Here is a 16150-nt window from a genome sequence, read left to right on the forward strand (position 1 = left end):
CTTGATGTACGCTCCGATCTTGCCGGATTGTGGCCACAGGAGCGCGCAGCATGCCAGCGCATCGTATGTAGTAGACCCTGTGAAATGTGAGGTATGTTGGTATGTACAGAAAGGTATGTGCTTGCTGCTATCAGACCATATGGACGCGGGGTGGTCGTCATGTGTGGCATCTTGACTGCATGGTGGCTTTCCCTGGGCCCGACCATTGGAATGATCGGTATCTGAGGGTAAGGCTGCGCCTGCTGTAGACTGACCAAGATGGTCCAGGGTCAAGACGTGGCTTTTCCCAGTGTGACGTTCGTGTTCAAGAGGCGCCCAGTACACTGAGCCGCAGGAGCTGAATGCGATTGTTTGGGTCTTGCGGCGTCTATTGAACACGCTAGGTCAACGTGGCTCTGTAGTGCCTCCAGGGGCGCTGAGTGTAGCGAAAGATGGCCTGATATCGAGACAGCATAGGCAGAGGAAGTCTGGTCGGTGGAGCGCAGACGTCATTTGTAGGCATGCACCTAGCCTGAAGGTTTAGCACGGGCTCATGCAAGGACTTCGGGTGTACTCTGCTGTCACGCTTTGCGCGATAGTCGTTGCAAAGCGTAATTTGAGGCATGCAAGTCCGTGCGATATTACCGCGTGATGGAGATAGCACGGGTGTGGGTTCAGGTTGTTTGGCCAGGCTGCAATTGAATAGAGTGAAACGAGTGTGGGATCCAGGCCTTAGGCAATAACCAAGCGCATATCGCAGTGGGTGCAGTGATTTCAGGTTGGCTGAAGAACCTTTGCAGGAGACAACGCGAAACGCTGTAAACCATATACGACTGGTGCCATGATGCGTCTTCTCGTGTAAGCTAGGGCGGGAGACTGCATTGGTTGATGGTCTTCAGCAACGACGCTGTGCAACTCTCTGCGCAGCCATTGCCGAGGGTAAGGGTTCTGACTTTTGAAGGTACGGAAAAACGACGCCAGACGCGAACACAGCAGACGGCGTCATAAAACGACCAAACCATCCAAAGTTACCGACCAAGGTTTCAGCGACAGGGTCCATCAGGGTCGAATGCGAAAGCGCGGAAGACGACGCTGTGTTCGGCCAGGGTGAAGCGATTGGTAACTTCCGGGGGATTTGTCGGAGCCTAAGTGCGACAGCAGTCAACCAACAGAGCGTTTGACATGTGCGCGTGGTGGGTTCGCCGGCGGCAGTCCCAATCAATGAAGGGTGAAACCTCCGCTTTCCGCAAACTCTAATGGCATTTACTTTTGCGAATCGCTCCGGGCTGCGGATAGAACGGGCGTCCTCATGCACGATTCGGCGGTACATGATCACCACGAGATGCACTCGGCATCGACAAGCAAGGGCGGCGTCTGACTGCGATTAGATGTCCAAGACGTCGAAACAGCGCGCAGGATGTTGTTGGCAGCAGGAAGCGGATCTGATCGCCCCCGGCCCTGAGGAGGGCTGCAACGGGAGAGTGCGCATCCCGGCCGTTGAGGAAGACAGGAATACTGGGGCTGCATGCTTCCGATAATGGAGGGGGCGAATCAAGGTGGCTGGAACGACGGGTAAAGGATCCCACTTGGCGCAATCCAGCAGAAGGGCAGCAGGGGCATGTCAGCCACGGTGATCCTTTGCGAGTGGGCCGTTTGCTGCCCACTGCTGGCTGCTGGAATCCGCCTCGCTGGCCATTGGTTTCCAGCGTCCCAGCCGGCAGTCAGTCAGCAGCGTCGCATAAAAAGCACCGTTGGAGAACCGTTCATGGGGGCGGTCAGCACTCTGGCAAAAGGACGAGATGGGGCTGGAAAGAGTAGCGAGGAGACGGCATGGATAGTGACGAGCATCAGACCATCTGGCTGTTGTGCGCGCCAGCCATTGTCGCACGGCACAGTGTGCTTGGCCCAGGCGGTATCTCCCGGGCACCCTGGCACCATGCATCCCCAGGCGGGCCTACTACAGAAACCGGCTCTCTACCCAGACGTGGCGCCCAGCTGAGATGGGCAGCAGTGCAATTTAGTGACATCTGGATGTGGGAGAGGCGAATGCGAAGGTGACTAGTATGGAATACACTGTGCTCGTAGGAGGGAGTACTCTTGAGTGTAGTATGGCATGTGCGTGCCTTGTAGCGTAGGCATGGCGCCAGACCCAAGGCGATGTGATGGGACGACACCATGGTTGCCCATCGAGAGCCGGGAGCTGGAACCGTGTGATCGGTGGGCTCTGGTCTGGCTGGCTAGTTTAACTTTGGCAAGACGCGGGCCAATATGTTTCGGTTCCCGCTTGGTGCTCGCTTCGGGGTGCACGAGTCAGTGCCGGTGGTTGTGCCCAGGTGGTGGATGGCGGGCGTGCAGAGAGGAAGGTGTGGAGAGCAACGCGCTCCTTACCATGGTTCTCGCCAGCTTCTCGCGATGCAAGACGATGCACGACGATGCAAGACGACTGCGCCTTGCCGTGGTGGTACTAGGACTGCAGCTTCTGCGCGCGAGGCGTCCGCGGAGCATTCATGGATTGCAGGCGGGTGAGGCTTCAAACCAATAGCCACAGCACACTAAGCTGCCTTTGTCCGGCTAAAGTGTCAGTGCAGATGAGCCTGACCCAGCGGGCCTCTCAGCCGTCCCCTCTCATAGCCGCGTGCCCTCAGCTCTCCCCATTCTTCACATATCCATCGCCGACTCTTGCACCCTCACTGCAATTGCGGCTCCCGACGACCGGTGCTGTTCTCGCTCTGCCATCTGTCCCGGAGGTTCCTTTTGAGCACACTTGACTTGGCATCATCTTAGCCAGCCTCGCCGTCGCGTCTCCCAAGCTTTCTGCTATCTGCTTTCTGGCCCCCAGCACCCGGCCCTCAGCACCACCCAGCCATCGACCGCAGCACCGCGAAGACATCCATCTCTGCGCATCCCCCACTGCACTGCTCCTCTGCTCGACTTGTTGCTTTGCGCATCATTTTTGGTTGATTTTCCACGTCTCCATCGGTAAGTTTTCCCAGCGAGTCCCGCCCGCGCCTTTGGGATGCCGACAGTTCGGGCACGCGTCAGCCAGCGATGCGGCGTTGGCCCTGCGGCGCCCACGAGTCTGTCGGAATGGCATTGTCAAACACATGTGCTGACCACTCCAGACTGTCTGCTACCGTGGTTCACTCCAGCGTAGCTGTTGTTCTAGCTCGTTCAAAGTACCCATTGTGTGGTCGCTGATGTAAGTGTTCCCTGTGGGTGGGTGCCGCGAGGCAGTCCCTGGCGTCGACTCACCCCGACTCCACGACGACTCCGCATGCTGACTCGCTGCAGACCAGACACATCGCACTCATGATGTCCAACATTGCTGTCAGCCACGAAAACAAGAGCCAATTCATCCGCACCACCAAGGATGGCCGCACCATTCGCTACAATCTGCAGGTAATCCAGCAGCCCGAACGCGCGCGTGCATGTGGTAGCGGCGCAAAGTCGAGTGCCGATCGCCGCCCCGTGGACCCTCCCCCGATTGTCGAGCTTCGCATCTACGAGAACGACCAGGACATCACCTTCGCTTACAATGCGAGTTTCTTCCTTCATGCCAGTCTCGAGAATGCGCGCGCCATCGCACATGGACGCACCCAGTCCTCGGCAGGCCCCAGCTTTCCTGTCCTGACCGGCACCCCCGTTGCGGGCATGGCCTACCTCGAGCGCCCTACGCCAGCCGGCTACTTCATCTTTCCCGATCTTTCAGTCCGTCACGAGGGCAAGTACCGCCTGAGTTTCGCTCTGTTCGAGAACTTGGCCGAGGTCAAGGACCTGGACCCTGGTGACCCAGAAGTCATCTTCGACGGCAACCACTTTGTCTCCCACCGTGCTGAGGTTAGATCATCGCCATTCACCGTCTTCTCTGCGAAGAAGTTCCCTGGTCTGTCCGAGAGCACAGCCCTAAGTCGCCAGGTTGCCGAGCAGGGCTGCCGTGTTCGCATCCGTCGCGATGTGAGGATGAGGCGCCGCGAGAACAAGTCGTCCAAGGAATGGGACGAGTATGATGAGGAAGGTGGTGGCTACGACCGCGCGAGAGGAACAGCGACCCCCGAAAACTATGGCCAGGCACCAAACGCCCCTCTCGATGACCGTCCGCGGTCCGTCTCCAACGCCAGCAATCCGTCGCTGGCACCACCCCGCCGTCCGAGCATGGAGGAGATGGCACATGGCTACCCTGCCAGCAACGGCTATCAGCAGCAGATGCCGCCGCCGCAGAACCCCACGTACACGCAAATGCCTTCGTATGCATCGAGCCAGCAACACCAATACTCGCAGCAGTACTCCGCTCCCCAAACGCCTTCCATGATGCAACCTCCCCAGCATTCTACTGCATACCCGCAACACCCGCAACATTCTCAGCACGCTCAACACGCCCAACACAGCAGCTACTCGAGCCAGCAGCAACCTCAGCCCACAATGCCCGCAAGCCAGCAATACAACTACTCAAACTACCAGCAGCCGGCGCACTACGACCAGGTTCCTCCTTCTCGTCAGGAACACGTTCCCGCAGAGTACGCTCAGCCAGTCGACTACCGACGCTCGTCTGTGACCCAATCGTCGCCTCAGCAATACTCCGCGCCCAGCCATGCAGTGCAATCCTACAGCTCCATGGATCAATACAGTCGACCACAGCAAATGAGCCAGCCTCTGCAACCCTTGCAGCCCCTACACACCTCACCACAGGCTTATGCTTCGTCTACACCTAGTGCTGTGCACACTCCCAGCCACCAGCCGCTGCCATCTTTGAGGCCCATCGTCGCCGAGAAGCTGGAGCCCGTCTCGCCTTCTTACCAGTCACCGCCCGGTACCCTTTCAGCTACCATGTCGGTCAACTCTGACGGGTCCAGCCAGAACTATGCGCTGCCCAAGTTCAACGCCCAGGCACAGGGTCTTCCGCCCATGTCGGCTGGATCAAGCAACAAACGTTCCTTCTCCAGCACATTCGACTCCCGCCACTTGAACGAACGCATGGTGTCTGGCAGCAGGCCACAACCCTCTGGTGCTGGGTACAACTACGATCCTGCCGACTCTCCGGATATGGAGGAGCCAATGGACCGAGCGGCCATGAGCTACCGGCGTGCGGACGGGACACAACGGCAACGTCATGTACCCGCAGTCGGCCATTGAGTTGTTCTCTGCTGACGGCCGCGTAGCTCTGATAAGACCGGCCCCCAGCATGTACGTTGCATAAGGATCTGTTGTAGGAGTACGGCGTTATGTGTGCTGTTACGGATCTAATGTGCTCTGATCATCTATACCCCCGAGTACGACGAACGTGCGATCTCGCCACGGCAGTCTTTCCTATCTCGTCTCCAAGCCCTGTCTTTCTATGCTTTATTACATAAACGTCAGCTATTAAGCTGCACACTACCATTTCTTTTCACTGTTACACAAAACATACTACCCACATACCCCACATCAAGGCAAAACGCCCTCTGTTTCCTTTCAATCTATTATTCCTACCTTGTACTTTGTCTGAATGTGCTCTACAGAACACGCGGCTCAGCAAATTGAGAACTCTGGCATTTCCTTCTATTGGTTAACGGAACTGTGGCTTTATCATTAACGGCTTCATGTCGCCGTCCGGAAAATCGGATGAGATAGTATACGCATGAGCATGCAACAAGGGAGGCTGCTTGTGATTTGCATAGATTCCGTAAGCTCAATCATGGCACACAGTGCGCCATTGAACTTTAGTTTTGGTCCCTTTGTGTGAGCAATACATGCAGGTGGTGCGCTCTAAGTCCATGCCACGGAACGGATACATCTCGCGTCGTCTAGTCCGCCTCAAGAGTACCCCTCCAACTACCCCGCGTCCCGATACAGATCAACACAATCACGCAATTTGCCAGCGTCCTACCAGAACACGCGCCATGCATCCGACGAGTATAATGTGACTGTCTTTTACACATAATAGGAAACGTAGAGCTTGAAGTTTTCGCATTATGCCGCAAAGAAGAACGGCTTACCTAAAGCTAACCTGTGATGGTATGGTACGAGCGTGACAGGCTTCAAGCACACTTCCCGCCATGGGAAGCTACGAAGGAGTGCCCGCGGACTCTGGTTACAAGTGTGATCCACACCCGCGTGGGCAGAAATGACGTGACGGACGCGACTTTTGGCACAATTGATCCTCTGGTTCTCCCCTCTTTTCGCCTTCCTCTCCTCCATCCCCAAACGCTCTCGTGAAGATCTAGCACTCTACCACCAATTCATAGCGCCATTGTGCATAGTTCTTGGATTGTAAACCAACATGGCTGAGGAACTATCCAAGAACTTCGAGACGCTGCAACTGCACGCTGGTGAGCGCTTTTTAGCTTCTCTTCAGGTGTATGTACTAATACAGTATCTCCAGGCCATGAGCCAGACTCAGTGACAAACTCTCGTGCCGTACCCATCTACGCGACCAGTGTAAGTTGTGGAACAAAGTGGGCCTCTACTGACACTCATGCTGATACAAATAGTCTTACACGTTCAATGACAGCGCTCATGGCGCAAGGCTCTTCGGACTAAAGGAGTTCGGCAACATCTACAGCCGCATAATGAACCCCACCGTCGATGTCCTCGAGAAGCGTATCGCCGCATTGGAAGGCGGTGTTGCAGCACTAGGAGTAGCGTCTGGCCAGTCCGCCCAATTCATCGCCATAGCTGCTCTGGCGCACGCCGGAGACAACATCATTGCAACCTCGAACTTGTACGGAGGCACATACAACCAGCTCAAAGTCTTCTTCCCGCGCCTGGGAGTGCAGACCAAGTTCGTCAACGGTGACAAACCGGATGACTTCAAGGCTGCGATTGACGAGAAGACCAAGGCGATCTATGTGAGTTTTTGCGAATGATTGTTCACAAGCTGGCTAATGTCCCAAAGCTTGAGAGTATCGGAAACCCGAGGTACAACGTTCCCGACTTTGAGAAGATCGTAGCGATTGCGCATGAGGCTGGTATTCCAGTTATTGTTGACAACACGTTTGGTGCTGGAGGATACTTCTGCAGGCCTATCGACTTTGGCGCTGATATTGTCGTGCACTCTGCGACAAAGTGGATCGGAGGTAACGCTCACTTCGTCCTTGAACAGCAGGCATATATTGACCGAGACGACAGGCCACGGAACCACGATTGGTGGTATCGTCGTCGACAGCGGAAAGTTCGACTGGGGCAAGCACGGCAAGCGCTTCCCGCAGATGGTCGAGCCATCAGACGGATACCACGGGCTGAAGTTCTGGGAGACTTTTGGAGCCATTACATTCATCATGCGAGCGCGCGTTGAGATCCTGCGAGACCTAGGCGCAGCGCTGAACCCCTTCGCCGCCCAACAGCTCATCCTTGGTGTCGAAACTCTTTCTCTACGATGCGAGCGACATGCATCCAATGCACTCAAGCTGGCGAAGTGGCTCGAGAGCAACAGGAACGTGAGCTGGGTATCGTATCCAGGTCTCGAGAGCCATCAATCACACGAGCTAGCGAAGAAGTACCTGCCGCGTGGGTTCGGAGGCGTGCTATCATTTGGCGTAACAGGAGGTGGTGCAGCAGGCAGCCAGGTCGTAGACAACTTCAAGCTCATCTCCAACGTAGCGAACGTTGGCGATTCCAAGACGCTGGCTATCCATCCTTGGACGACGACACACGAGCAGCTGAGTGACGAAGAGAAGATCAACTCAGGTGTTACTGAGGTAAGCAAACATTGCTTAACGAGCCAAAGTGATTACATGCTGACAGGTTACAGGACCTCATTCGCATCTCGGTAGGCACAGAACACATCGACGACATCATTGCCGACTTTGAGCAGTCTTTCAAAAAGTCGGCAACGGCGCCAGCTGAGAAGGGTCAACCTGAGAATGCAACAAAAACAGGCGGCGGTGAGCCCTCTGCGTCCCTGTCGGGAGCTACATAGGAACGTGGTACTGAGGCTGTTGCTCTAGAAACGCGAATAGCGATTCCGAGATTGTAATGAGATGAATACCTAATGGTAGCCCCGGCATGTTGTGGCTGATAGGCTAGACGCTTGATACCTACACTACTGTTATCTATTGCGCAGCGTGAAGTCTCTCCGTGGTGTCCTCGTACGAAGTCGTTACATGTCTCTTCTAACCCCTGGCCGCGCACACGCAGCATCTCAAGCCGAGGCATCTTCCCTACCGGTGGGCTCCAGTACCGAGATCCGCTGACCAATCAGCATGGAGCCGTCTACGTGGTCGCGAAGCAAGGATGGTTACCCCAGGATCTGATCTCGACAACATGTGAAAGTCACATATCTAGCACATGACGCATCTGCGCATGCAAACGCTCTCGTCATGCTATGCGCACCAGCCCTCTCGCTCAGCGGTATACCCAAGGCAGCGCGACGCCCCATCTCGTTCCCCGCAAACACATGCCAAAAGGTGCCTGCTCCGGAGTCTGGAGAAGAGCGGGATGCCCAGACATCGGGGTTTCAGCTGCATCCAGCGCACCTGACCGGTAGCTTTCGGTGCAGGAACTTGGCTCCAGTTTTCATCTTGGTCGCAATTGGACGGGCGCGCGACATGACGACTTTGCCGAGGCACGTTTTGCGCCGCCATGGGAAATTGTGGAGTTTCTGGCTTAGTCCCGTATGATTACGACCCTTGCCTTTAGGGTTCGTTGCGCCTGATTCCCATCTTCCACTGCTGAGTTTGAGCGCGTTGCCCTTTCTCGAGACGTGTTGCATCTTCTCTTTACTGTTAGCTGTAGCTGAGGAGAAAGCGGGAGTCCTGGCGTAAAGCTATAGGTATGTGAGGTCATCTGCCATGTCGCAGCTGGAAGCTAGAAGCTTGGGGCTGTCCCGGACACGCCGACTTCGCCCATGCGCGACGTGTTTACCAAGAGCTCTGCTGACGTTTGATATAGAGTAGACTGTCTGTCATCACCTCGCTGGTATCACCTTTACACGTTACACGAAGCCGTCCTCGACCGAAGCGGAAAGAGCGACCACTCGAAACCGACCTAGCCGAACACACACATACGCAAAGATGTTCGGATCTATAGACCCTCAGCTGGACCGCGCGGAGGAGCTCCACGGCCCTCCAGCGAAGGGACAGCCATACAGCGTGGCGTTGCCAGGCTCAGAGGCAGAGGGAAGGAGCGCCATCTACAGGCATTGGAGGTTTACGGACAAGCCTCTGCTGGATCACCTGGTCCCTGAGATCAGGACACCCCACGAGGCATTTGAGAATTCGGTCGCCAAATGGCCCAAGAACAAGTGCCTGGGCCACCGCCCCTACGACACCGCTACCAAGACCTTCGGTCCCTACGTTTGGGAAGACTACGAGACAGTCGCCAAGCGGAGAACGAACTTCGGCGCCGGCCTGGTACATCTGCACAAACAAGCTGGCGTTACTGCGCCAAAGTATGGTATTGGACTGTGGTGTCAGAACAGGCCGGAATGGCAAATCACGGATCTGGCGTGCATGTCGCAAGGTCTCTACACCGTTTCCATCTACGACACGCTAGGTCCAGACACGACCGAATACATCATCAACCACTCTGAGCTCGCTTGCGTAGTTGCTGGAGTGAACCACGTTACCGCGCTGTTGAAGCTAAAACCTCGACTGCCATCGCTGAAGATCATCGTAGTCCTCGACCCGCTCTCCGCCGGCGAGCTTCCCGGAGAGTCCAAGGGCGACATCCTGAACTCGCTTGCGAGCGAACAAGGAGTGACAATCCACTACATCAAGGATGTGGAAGCTTTGGGCGAGAGGCAACCAATCCCGATGAACCCTCCTACACCCGAGGACATCGTCACTATCAACTACACATCTGGCACCACGGGAAACCCCAAGGGCGTCGTTCTGTCTCACAAGAACGCGCATGCCGGAACATGCACATCCATGGTCATCATGGGTAGCAGCCCTAACGAGGTCATCTGCTCTTTCTTGCCCCTGGCACATATTTACCAGCGGCTGGGAGAACACAGTGGGCTGGCAACCGGTGCTGCTATTGGCTACTTCCATGGAAACATCGCAGAGCTAGTAGATGACTTGCAGATGCTGCGACCGACCATCTTCTCTGGTGTACCCAGGCTGTACAACCGCTTCGGAGCTAAGATCAAGGAAGCGACCGTCCAAGCCACTGGTGTCAAGGGTGCACTATCCCGACACGTGGTATCGACCAAGCTGGCGGCTCTTAACGACAAGCAAAACCCGACTAACAAGCACATGCTCTACGACCGCATCTGGGCTAAGAAGGTTTCTGCTGGTCTTGGACTGGATCGCGCAAAGGTACTTGTTAGTGGCTCTGCGCCCATTGATCCCAGTCTGCATCAATTCCTCCGCATCGTCTTCGGAACCAACTTCACACAAGGATACGGTCTTACCGAGACTTATGCCGTTGCACTCGTCCAGCACGAGGGCGACTTCTCCGCTGGCAACTGCGGTGGTGTTGGACCGAACACAGAGTGCGCTCTGCTCGATGTGCCTGACATGGAGTACATGTCCACCGATAAGCCGCACCCTCGTGGTGAGCTGCTGATCCGCTCTGCATCGCAGTTCAAGGAGTACTTCCGCAACGAGGAGGAGACGGCCAAGGCGATTGACGCCGATGGTTGGTTCCACACCGGTGACATCTGCTCCGTCGACGAACTTGGTCGCTTCAAAATCATCGATCGCAGGAAGAACGTCCTCAAGCTCGCACAGGGAGAGTACATCTCCCCCGAGCGGATCGAGAACGTATATCTTGCAAACTGCAGCTACCTCGCTTCGGGCTACGTCCATGGCGACTCGCATCAATCCTTCCTCGTGGCCATCTTTGGTGTCGCGCCCGACATCTTCCCACAATTCGCATCCAAGGTGCTCGGTGAGAAGATCCCAGAAGGTGATATAGCTAAGTTGAAGGAGGTCTGCAAGAACAAGAAGGTCGAGCAGGCAGTACTTAAGGAGCTGGAAAAGGTGGGACGAAAGAACAAGTTCAACAGCTACGAGCGCGTTAGGGCTGTGCGGTTGTTTGTTGATCCTTGGACCATCGAAAATCAACTTTTGACCCCAACGTAAGTTTGACTTGACATACTACATAGACATCTCACTAACACTACGCAGATTGAAGTTGAAGCGCCCGCAAACCGTCAAGGCTTTCAGGAAGGAGCTGGACGACTGCTACGAAGAGGCACTGGCCGAGGAGTCGAAGGCCAAGGCGAAGTTGTAGAGAGCGGAACTGCATGTTTGGCGTCTGGCGGCCGTACGAGGATACCTAGACAGTGATTGCATGGTTGCTTTCCTAGCGCGCGGGTACTCAGGCACCCTGTGCGAGTCATGGTACCATGGAACTACACATAGATCGGTCGATTGAGTGTACAGTAGCGGTAATACTACAAAGTGAACATGTTCATCCGACCGCTGTGGAGATTTCCCGGCTGATGTGCTGGTGAAGGGATAAAAATTGCAAGCGGTGAACGACAGTAGACAACGTGTCACGGGCCGTGGTGGAGAGTAGCGAGTGGGTGCCAAGTCACGCATTGACAGGGTCCTCCTCACCTCGGAAGCCGTAGCCAGTAATTGTCGTGTCCGACGCTGCAACCAGCGATGCAACTTGTCGACTAATTTCTGCACAAAACAAACACTCAGGCTCCTCCGCTATACACCCTCGACCCTTCTCCGCCTTGTTGCCGCCTCGCCGCTTCCTCGAGGCGCGCTCTCTTATCTCCACCACCTTACTGTATCTTAGCGCCGCGAGCACCCCGACGGATGCCCATTACACGCGCAACGGCTTTGGCCATGAGCGACGACGCCGCCGATGAGTCGACACAGCCGCGCGCGTCGCGCTTCAAGGAACACACAAACACCAACGGTAGCATACGACCGCCGCCGGACGAGCTATGGAAAGACATCGGCATCGAAGAGCTGATCGAGCAGTTCAACGAGGAGAACGCGAAGCCGCCGACGTCGAGAAAGAGCTCTGCGAACCGCATGCCCCGCCTGGTCAAGTCGGCTTCTTCGAGGGCTGCTTCTGGCAGCGGGACCCCCACGGAATCCAGCTTTAGCGCAAGCGTCCAGGCATCGGCAACCGCGCCGACAGAGACGACATATGCCCGCCTCCAGCGCGCGTTCGCTTCCATGTTCGGCAGTGTTCTGGGCAAGCGCAAAGCTGGGAACGCAGACGCGGAGCGCGAAAAGGACCAGCACCAGCAACTCCTCGACCAGCGCAAGAGGGATGCCGAAATCGCCTACCATGAAGCGAAGGACCTGGGCCTGCTTCCTCAACCAAAGGTCTTTGTACGACCCGCTATGAGGTCGCGGCAGTTTGGTACACCATCCCAGCCTGTTGCTGCCGAGAAGATGCAGCTTGGCTTGACCGCAGCTATGGCCGAGGCAGCGACCCCAATCCGCACACCGCGAACACCAACCCTCCGCCACACCCCCAGCAAGAAAGACCTGCACAAGCAGAAGAAGCTCACGAAGCGCGTCTCTGACCTCGAGTACAAGCTCGCCTCTGCGAAGAAGGAGCTCCAGACCGTCCTCTACAACGACATACCTCCCGTCCCACGCATCCCCGACTTCGCACCACCCACCCCCGACGTCACCCCGAGCGAAAACGAAGACCCGTCACGAAACACAACCCCCGTCGAGGTTGAGCCCCCCGCCAGCATCGGCAAGATCGTAAAGAAGCGCAAAGCCACCATCCACGACTCGGACGGCGAGTACAAGCCCATACCCACCGACTCCGAAGGTGACATCGACATGCTCTCCGCTGCATCCGCCTCTGAAGCCGAAGTGTCAGAGCGCACTGAGCGCAGTATAAAGCGTGTGAAGAGCACCGCCAGCAAGAAGAGTCCTGGCAGACGGTCTAGCTCGAGGCTCACCAAGCGCTTCTCGAGGAGTAATCTGAAGAGCGAAGAGCCTGTGCGTGTTGTGCCTGATGGTAGGGATGTACCTGACGTGCCTAGCATACCGCGTGAGATGGAGAGCAAGGGCAAGAAGGTCAAGGTTGGGGATGATGGGTTTGGAGGGTTGGGCCATGAGATCTTTTGACTAGAAGATTGATGATATGTTTGGGAGATGTTGAAAAGCTTGCTTTACACGGCGAGACCATTGGGCGTTGTCGCATCACCAGCCTGGGAATATCTTGCATAGCACATGGAGTGTGCGGGAAAGGCGTCTGCTGGGTATCCTGTACCTCCTCTCTTTCTTCTTTTCTGGTCTTTTTCCCTTTTGTCATTTTCCGTTTACATCATCAGCGTCCCTCTCGACTACTCGCACTGTGTGCGGGACTGGAGTTGCTATACTTCTTGTATCTGTCTTCGTGAGAGATTTTGGTCTTTTTTCCATCAATGTCTGGAGCATTTTGTATAGGTTTTGTCTATGCATGAAAGCGACGAAATTACGACTTAATAGCATACAATGGCATAATATCTATTCTTGGACAGATTAGTGTTGGGGGGTTCAAGACTTGGAAGTGTACTACTTGCATCTGGGAAAATGTGTTCTGAGACCGAGATTGGTAGCTTGTAAGGCACTCTTCTGGTATGTGCACATGTCTTGGTGCTTTGGATCATGACGCTGCTGTAGTCGCTTGTCGTCATGCAAGACATAGTAAGACATGCTCAGACACATGTCTCTAGACATCAGAAGTCTCAGACCGACTACGACCAAGAGCGATATATCTACCTTACCAGAGGCTCACATGCAAAAATATACACACCAGCAAGACACCAAAATACCATAGCAAGATATCCAGAACACCATCCAACCAAACAAACGTCAATCGCACAACATGCCCTACCACCCCGACTCAACATCCCGCGCCCTCTTCATCCGACACCACATCCACACTCCTACCACCCTGCAAGAAGTCCTCTGCTCCATCTGTCGTCAGCGCTGCACCGACCGCCACCAAGTCGTTCAGATCACTGCACATCCGGAATGTCAGTGTGTGTTTGGCGAGACGTGTCTGCTGCAGTGGTTGAGATCTGGAAGTGCGGCGAGTGGCACTTGTCCGAGTTGTAGGGCTGTGCTGTTTAATAGGGGTGTTGATGATGACGAGGATAGCGATAGTGATAACGAGGGGGATGAGGATGAAGACCAGGATGAGGACGGTGAAGAAGGCGAGACTCAAGGCGACAATGCACGCGGACGACAGCGAACAAGACAGGAAAAGGGGCATCGCCCTCGTCGCCGTAGAACGCCTTCGTCTTCGCGCCCAATATCACGAGCATCCTCCTCAGCCTTTTCTGCCGTTGTCTCCGTCACAGCACCACCTCGCTCTTTCCACCGCCGTCGCCGCTCCCCTTCTCCGTCTCCGTCCCCATCTTCATCAGCCACCTCACACACCTTTTCCGCCCCATCCACACCCACGCTCAATCCCATCCTCGCAATCGACACCCTAGTCACCGACCTCTGGGCCGGAACCTGGGACCTCGTAACAGAAAGCTGGTCGTTGACCCCAAACGATGCTTCACGCTCACGCAGCATCACCCGCGCGCAACTCATCATGCTGGTGCGTGATGTCAATCCTTTTGAGGAGGAGATGGCAGATGCGGTGGTTGAGCATCTTGTTGTGAGAGCGAGGAAGATGGTGGTGAAGCATCGGCGGAACGGGGAGTATGATGATGGAGGGGAGTTGAGGGCGGAGAGGGAGGATGTCAGGTTGGCTGTTGGGTATGGGGTGTAGATGTTCCGCGGGCGTGTTTGCTTTTGCGTGTGTTTGGTTGTTGGATGTGGTCTAGATTCCGCGTGTAACCTTATGGAGTTTGCTTTTTTGTTATGTCGGTTCTCGAGAGTGTTGTCACATGTGAACTCGAGGAGGGTAAGCGATAGGGGTCATACAGCAAATCTATTCCATTCACATAACCTGTCTAGATACTGCATCTGGACAACGAAAGCAGCCAATCTCACATTACACAGCGCCTATCAACTTTAATGCTTCCAAATACCCTGCACGAACGCCCGATTGACCCCGCAGAACCACGGCGGCTACTCCCATTTCCGAACCACGGACATGCGGGTCATCCGGTTGTGGCAGTCACGCCAGCCAATCGCAAACGAGGGATATAGTTCCGCTCCACCACCTCTTTCCCTCCCCCTGCTGCGTGCGCCCCACGTCATCGATAGGCCCCAGTCTAGAAACGACAATGGCCATTGTTTGGCAGCCTGGCAGGCCTATATAGTCAGGGTGGGTCTGGGACTTGCTGCTGACGTGCGTGCTTGCATATTGTCTACCACTCCCGAGCGATAACTACTTGCGGATTTTCATGTACGAACATAAACCCGAGAATATGGCCGACGAGAAGAAAGAACAGGTGAAGCGTGTTGCGGCGGAGAAGAAGGATCAGGCTGAGCGTGTGGCTGCTGAGAATGGCATGTGAGTTTGTGGTGCTGTGAAGTCGAGATGCGATGGGTTGCTGATGGATGAGTAGTGCTAATCCTTCGGGTGCGATGATTGCGGCTTTTGCGCCTATGTATCTCGCTGCCATACCTCTTACGTACGTCTTCCAAGGCTCTTAAAGCCCTTCGTCAAACCGGACTGGAACTGAATGGGTCGAACAGCTCCTTCCTCACGAAACCGAACAGCGTCACTCAGTCGCTGGTTCACGCGCTCATCAAGTTGATCCCTGGTGTCACAGTACGTGTTCTATTCTTTTACCCCGATACCGTACTGATAGCAACGTCCAGACTACAGCGATAACTTCCGGACGCGCAATCCCCGCCCTCTCAGCTCTATACATATTCTGGACCTTCGGCGCATCGGGCGCGCTCTCCGCAGCAGGACAAGCCATGGGACGGGAAGAAGGTCTTGATCTGGAACATTCGAGGAAGCATATTCACAAGCTCGACGGGCTGCCACTGAGGCTGAGGAGTGCGCATTATGCGCTTATGGAGAACTTCCCTGGTGAGTCGACACTTCTTGCAGTGCCCTCTATCAGCAAGGATTGCTAATGTGAACGTGATTGCAGGCTTCGCCCTTGCTGCCGCGCTGGCGCAGGTCCTTGCGCCTCGAGATGCACAGATCGTGAACCTGCTGGGATACCATGTTATCGCCAAGTTGCTTGTACATTACCCGTCTTACCTGAGCAACGTGGCTCTACCGAGGACTGCTGCGCATGTTACTGCCACGGCGGCCTTGATCAACATTTGCTGGAGGTTGGCCGCTGGCAACTAGAATGGAAGCAAACTTTGAAGTCGTGTTGATTAGGTAGAGACTACTATCCGAAACTATCCAAGACGTG

General features: G+C 55.4%; 4 protein-coding genes across 4 annotated transcripts; all 4 read left to right on the top strand.

Moving 5' to 3' along the window:
* Positions 1–3291: 3291 nt before the first annotated feature.
* On the top strand, positions 3292–5109 carry VEL1 (velum formation- protein; the record flags this gene model as incomplete). The annotated part of the gene is made up of 1 exon (XM_049384998.1): positions 3292–5109. The coding sequence occupies one exon, from the start codon at positions 3292–3294 to the stop codon at positions 5107–5109; it is 1818 nt and encodes a 605-aa protein (XP_049247021.1).
* Positions 5110–8966: 3857 nt separating this feature from the next.
* Positions 8967–11133, top strand: J4E84_002374 (uncharacterized protein; the record flags this gene model as incomplete). Its single annotated transcript, XM_049384999.1, has 2 exons — positions 8967–10978; positions 11028–11133. 2 exons carry the CDS (start codon positions 8967–8969, stop codon positions 11131–11133), a joined length of 2118 nt encoding a protein of 705 aa, XP_049247022.1.
* Positions 11134–11672: 539 nt separating this feature from the next.
* On the top strand, positions 11673–12956 carry J4E84_002375 (uncharacterized protein; the record flags this gene model as incomplete). The annotated part of the gene is made up of 1 exon (XM_049385000.1): positions 11673–12956. The coding sequence occupies one exon, from the start codon at positions 11673–11675 to the stop codon at positions 12954–12956; it is 1284 nt and encodes a 427-aa protein (XP_049247023.1).
* A 2243-nt stretch (positions 12957–15199) lies between these two features.
* Positions 15200–16083, top strand: J4E84_002376 (uncharacterized protein; the record flags this gene model as incomplete). Its single annotated transcript, XM_049385001.1, has 5 exons — positions 15200–15285; positions 15341–15406; positions 15471–15546; positions 15597–15813; positions 15878–16083. The coding sequence occupies 5 exons, from the start codon at positions 15200–15202 to the stop codon at positions 16081–16083; spliced, it is 651 nt and encodes a 216-aa protein (XP_049247024.1).
* Between the last annotated feature and the right edge of the window lie 67 nt (positions 16084–16150).

This window comes from Alternaria hordeiaustralica, assembly GCF_023758085.1.
Source record: "Alternaria hordeiaustralica strain BMP 2776 chromosome Unknown scaffold_3, whole genome shotgun sequence".
Lineage (NCBI taxonomy): Eukaryota > Fungi > Ascomycota > Dothideomycetes > Pleosporales > Pleosporaceae > Alternaria > Alternaria hordeiaustralica.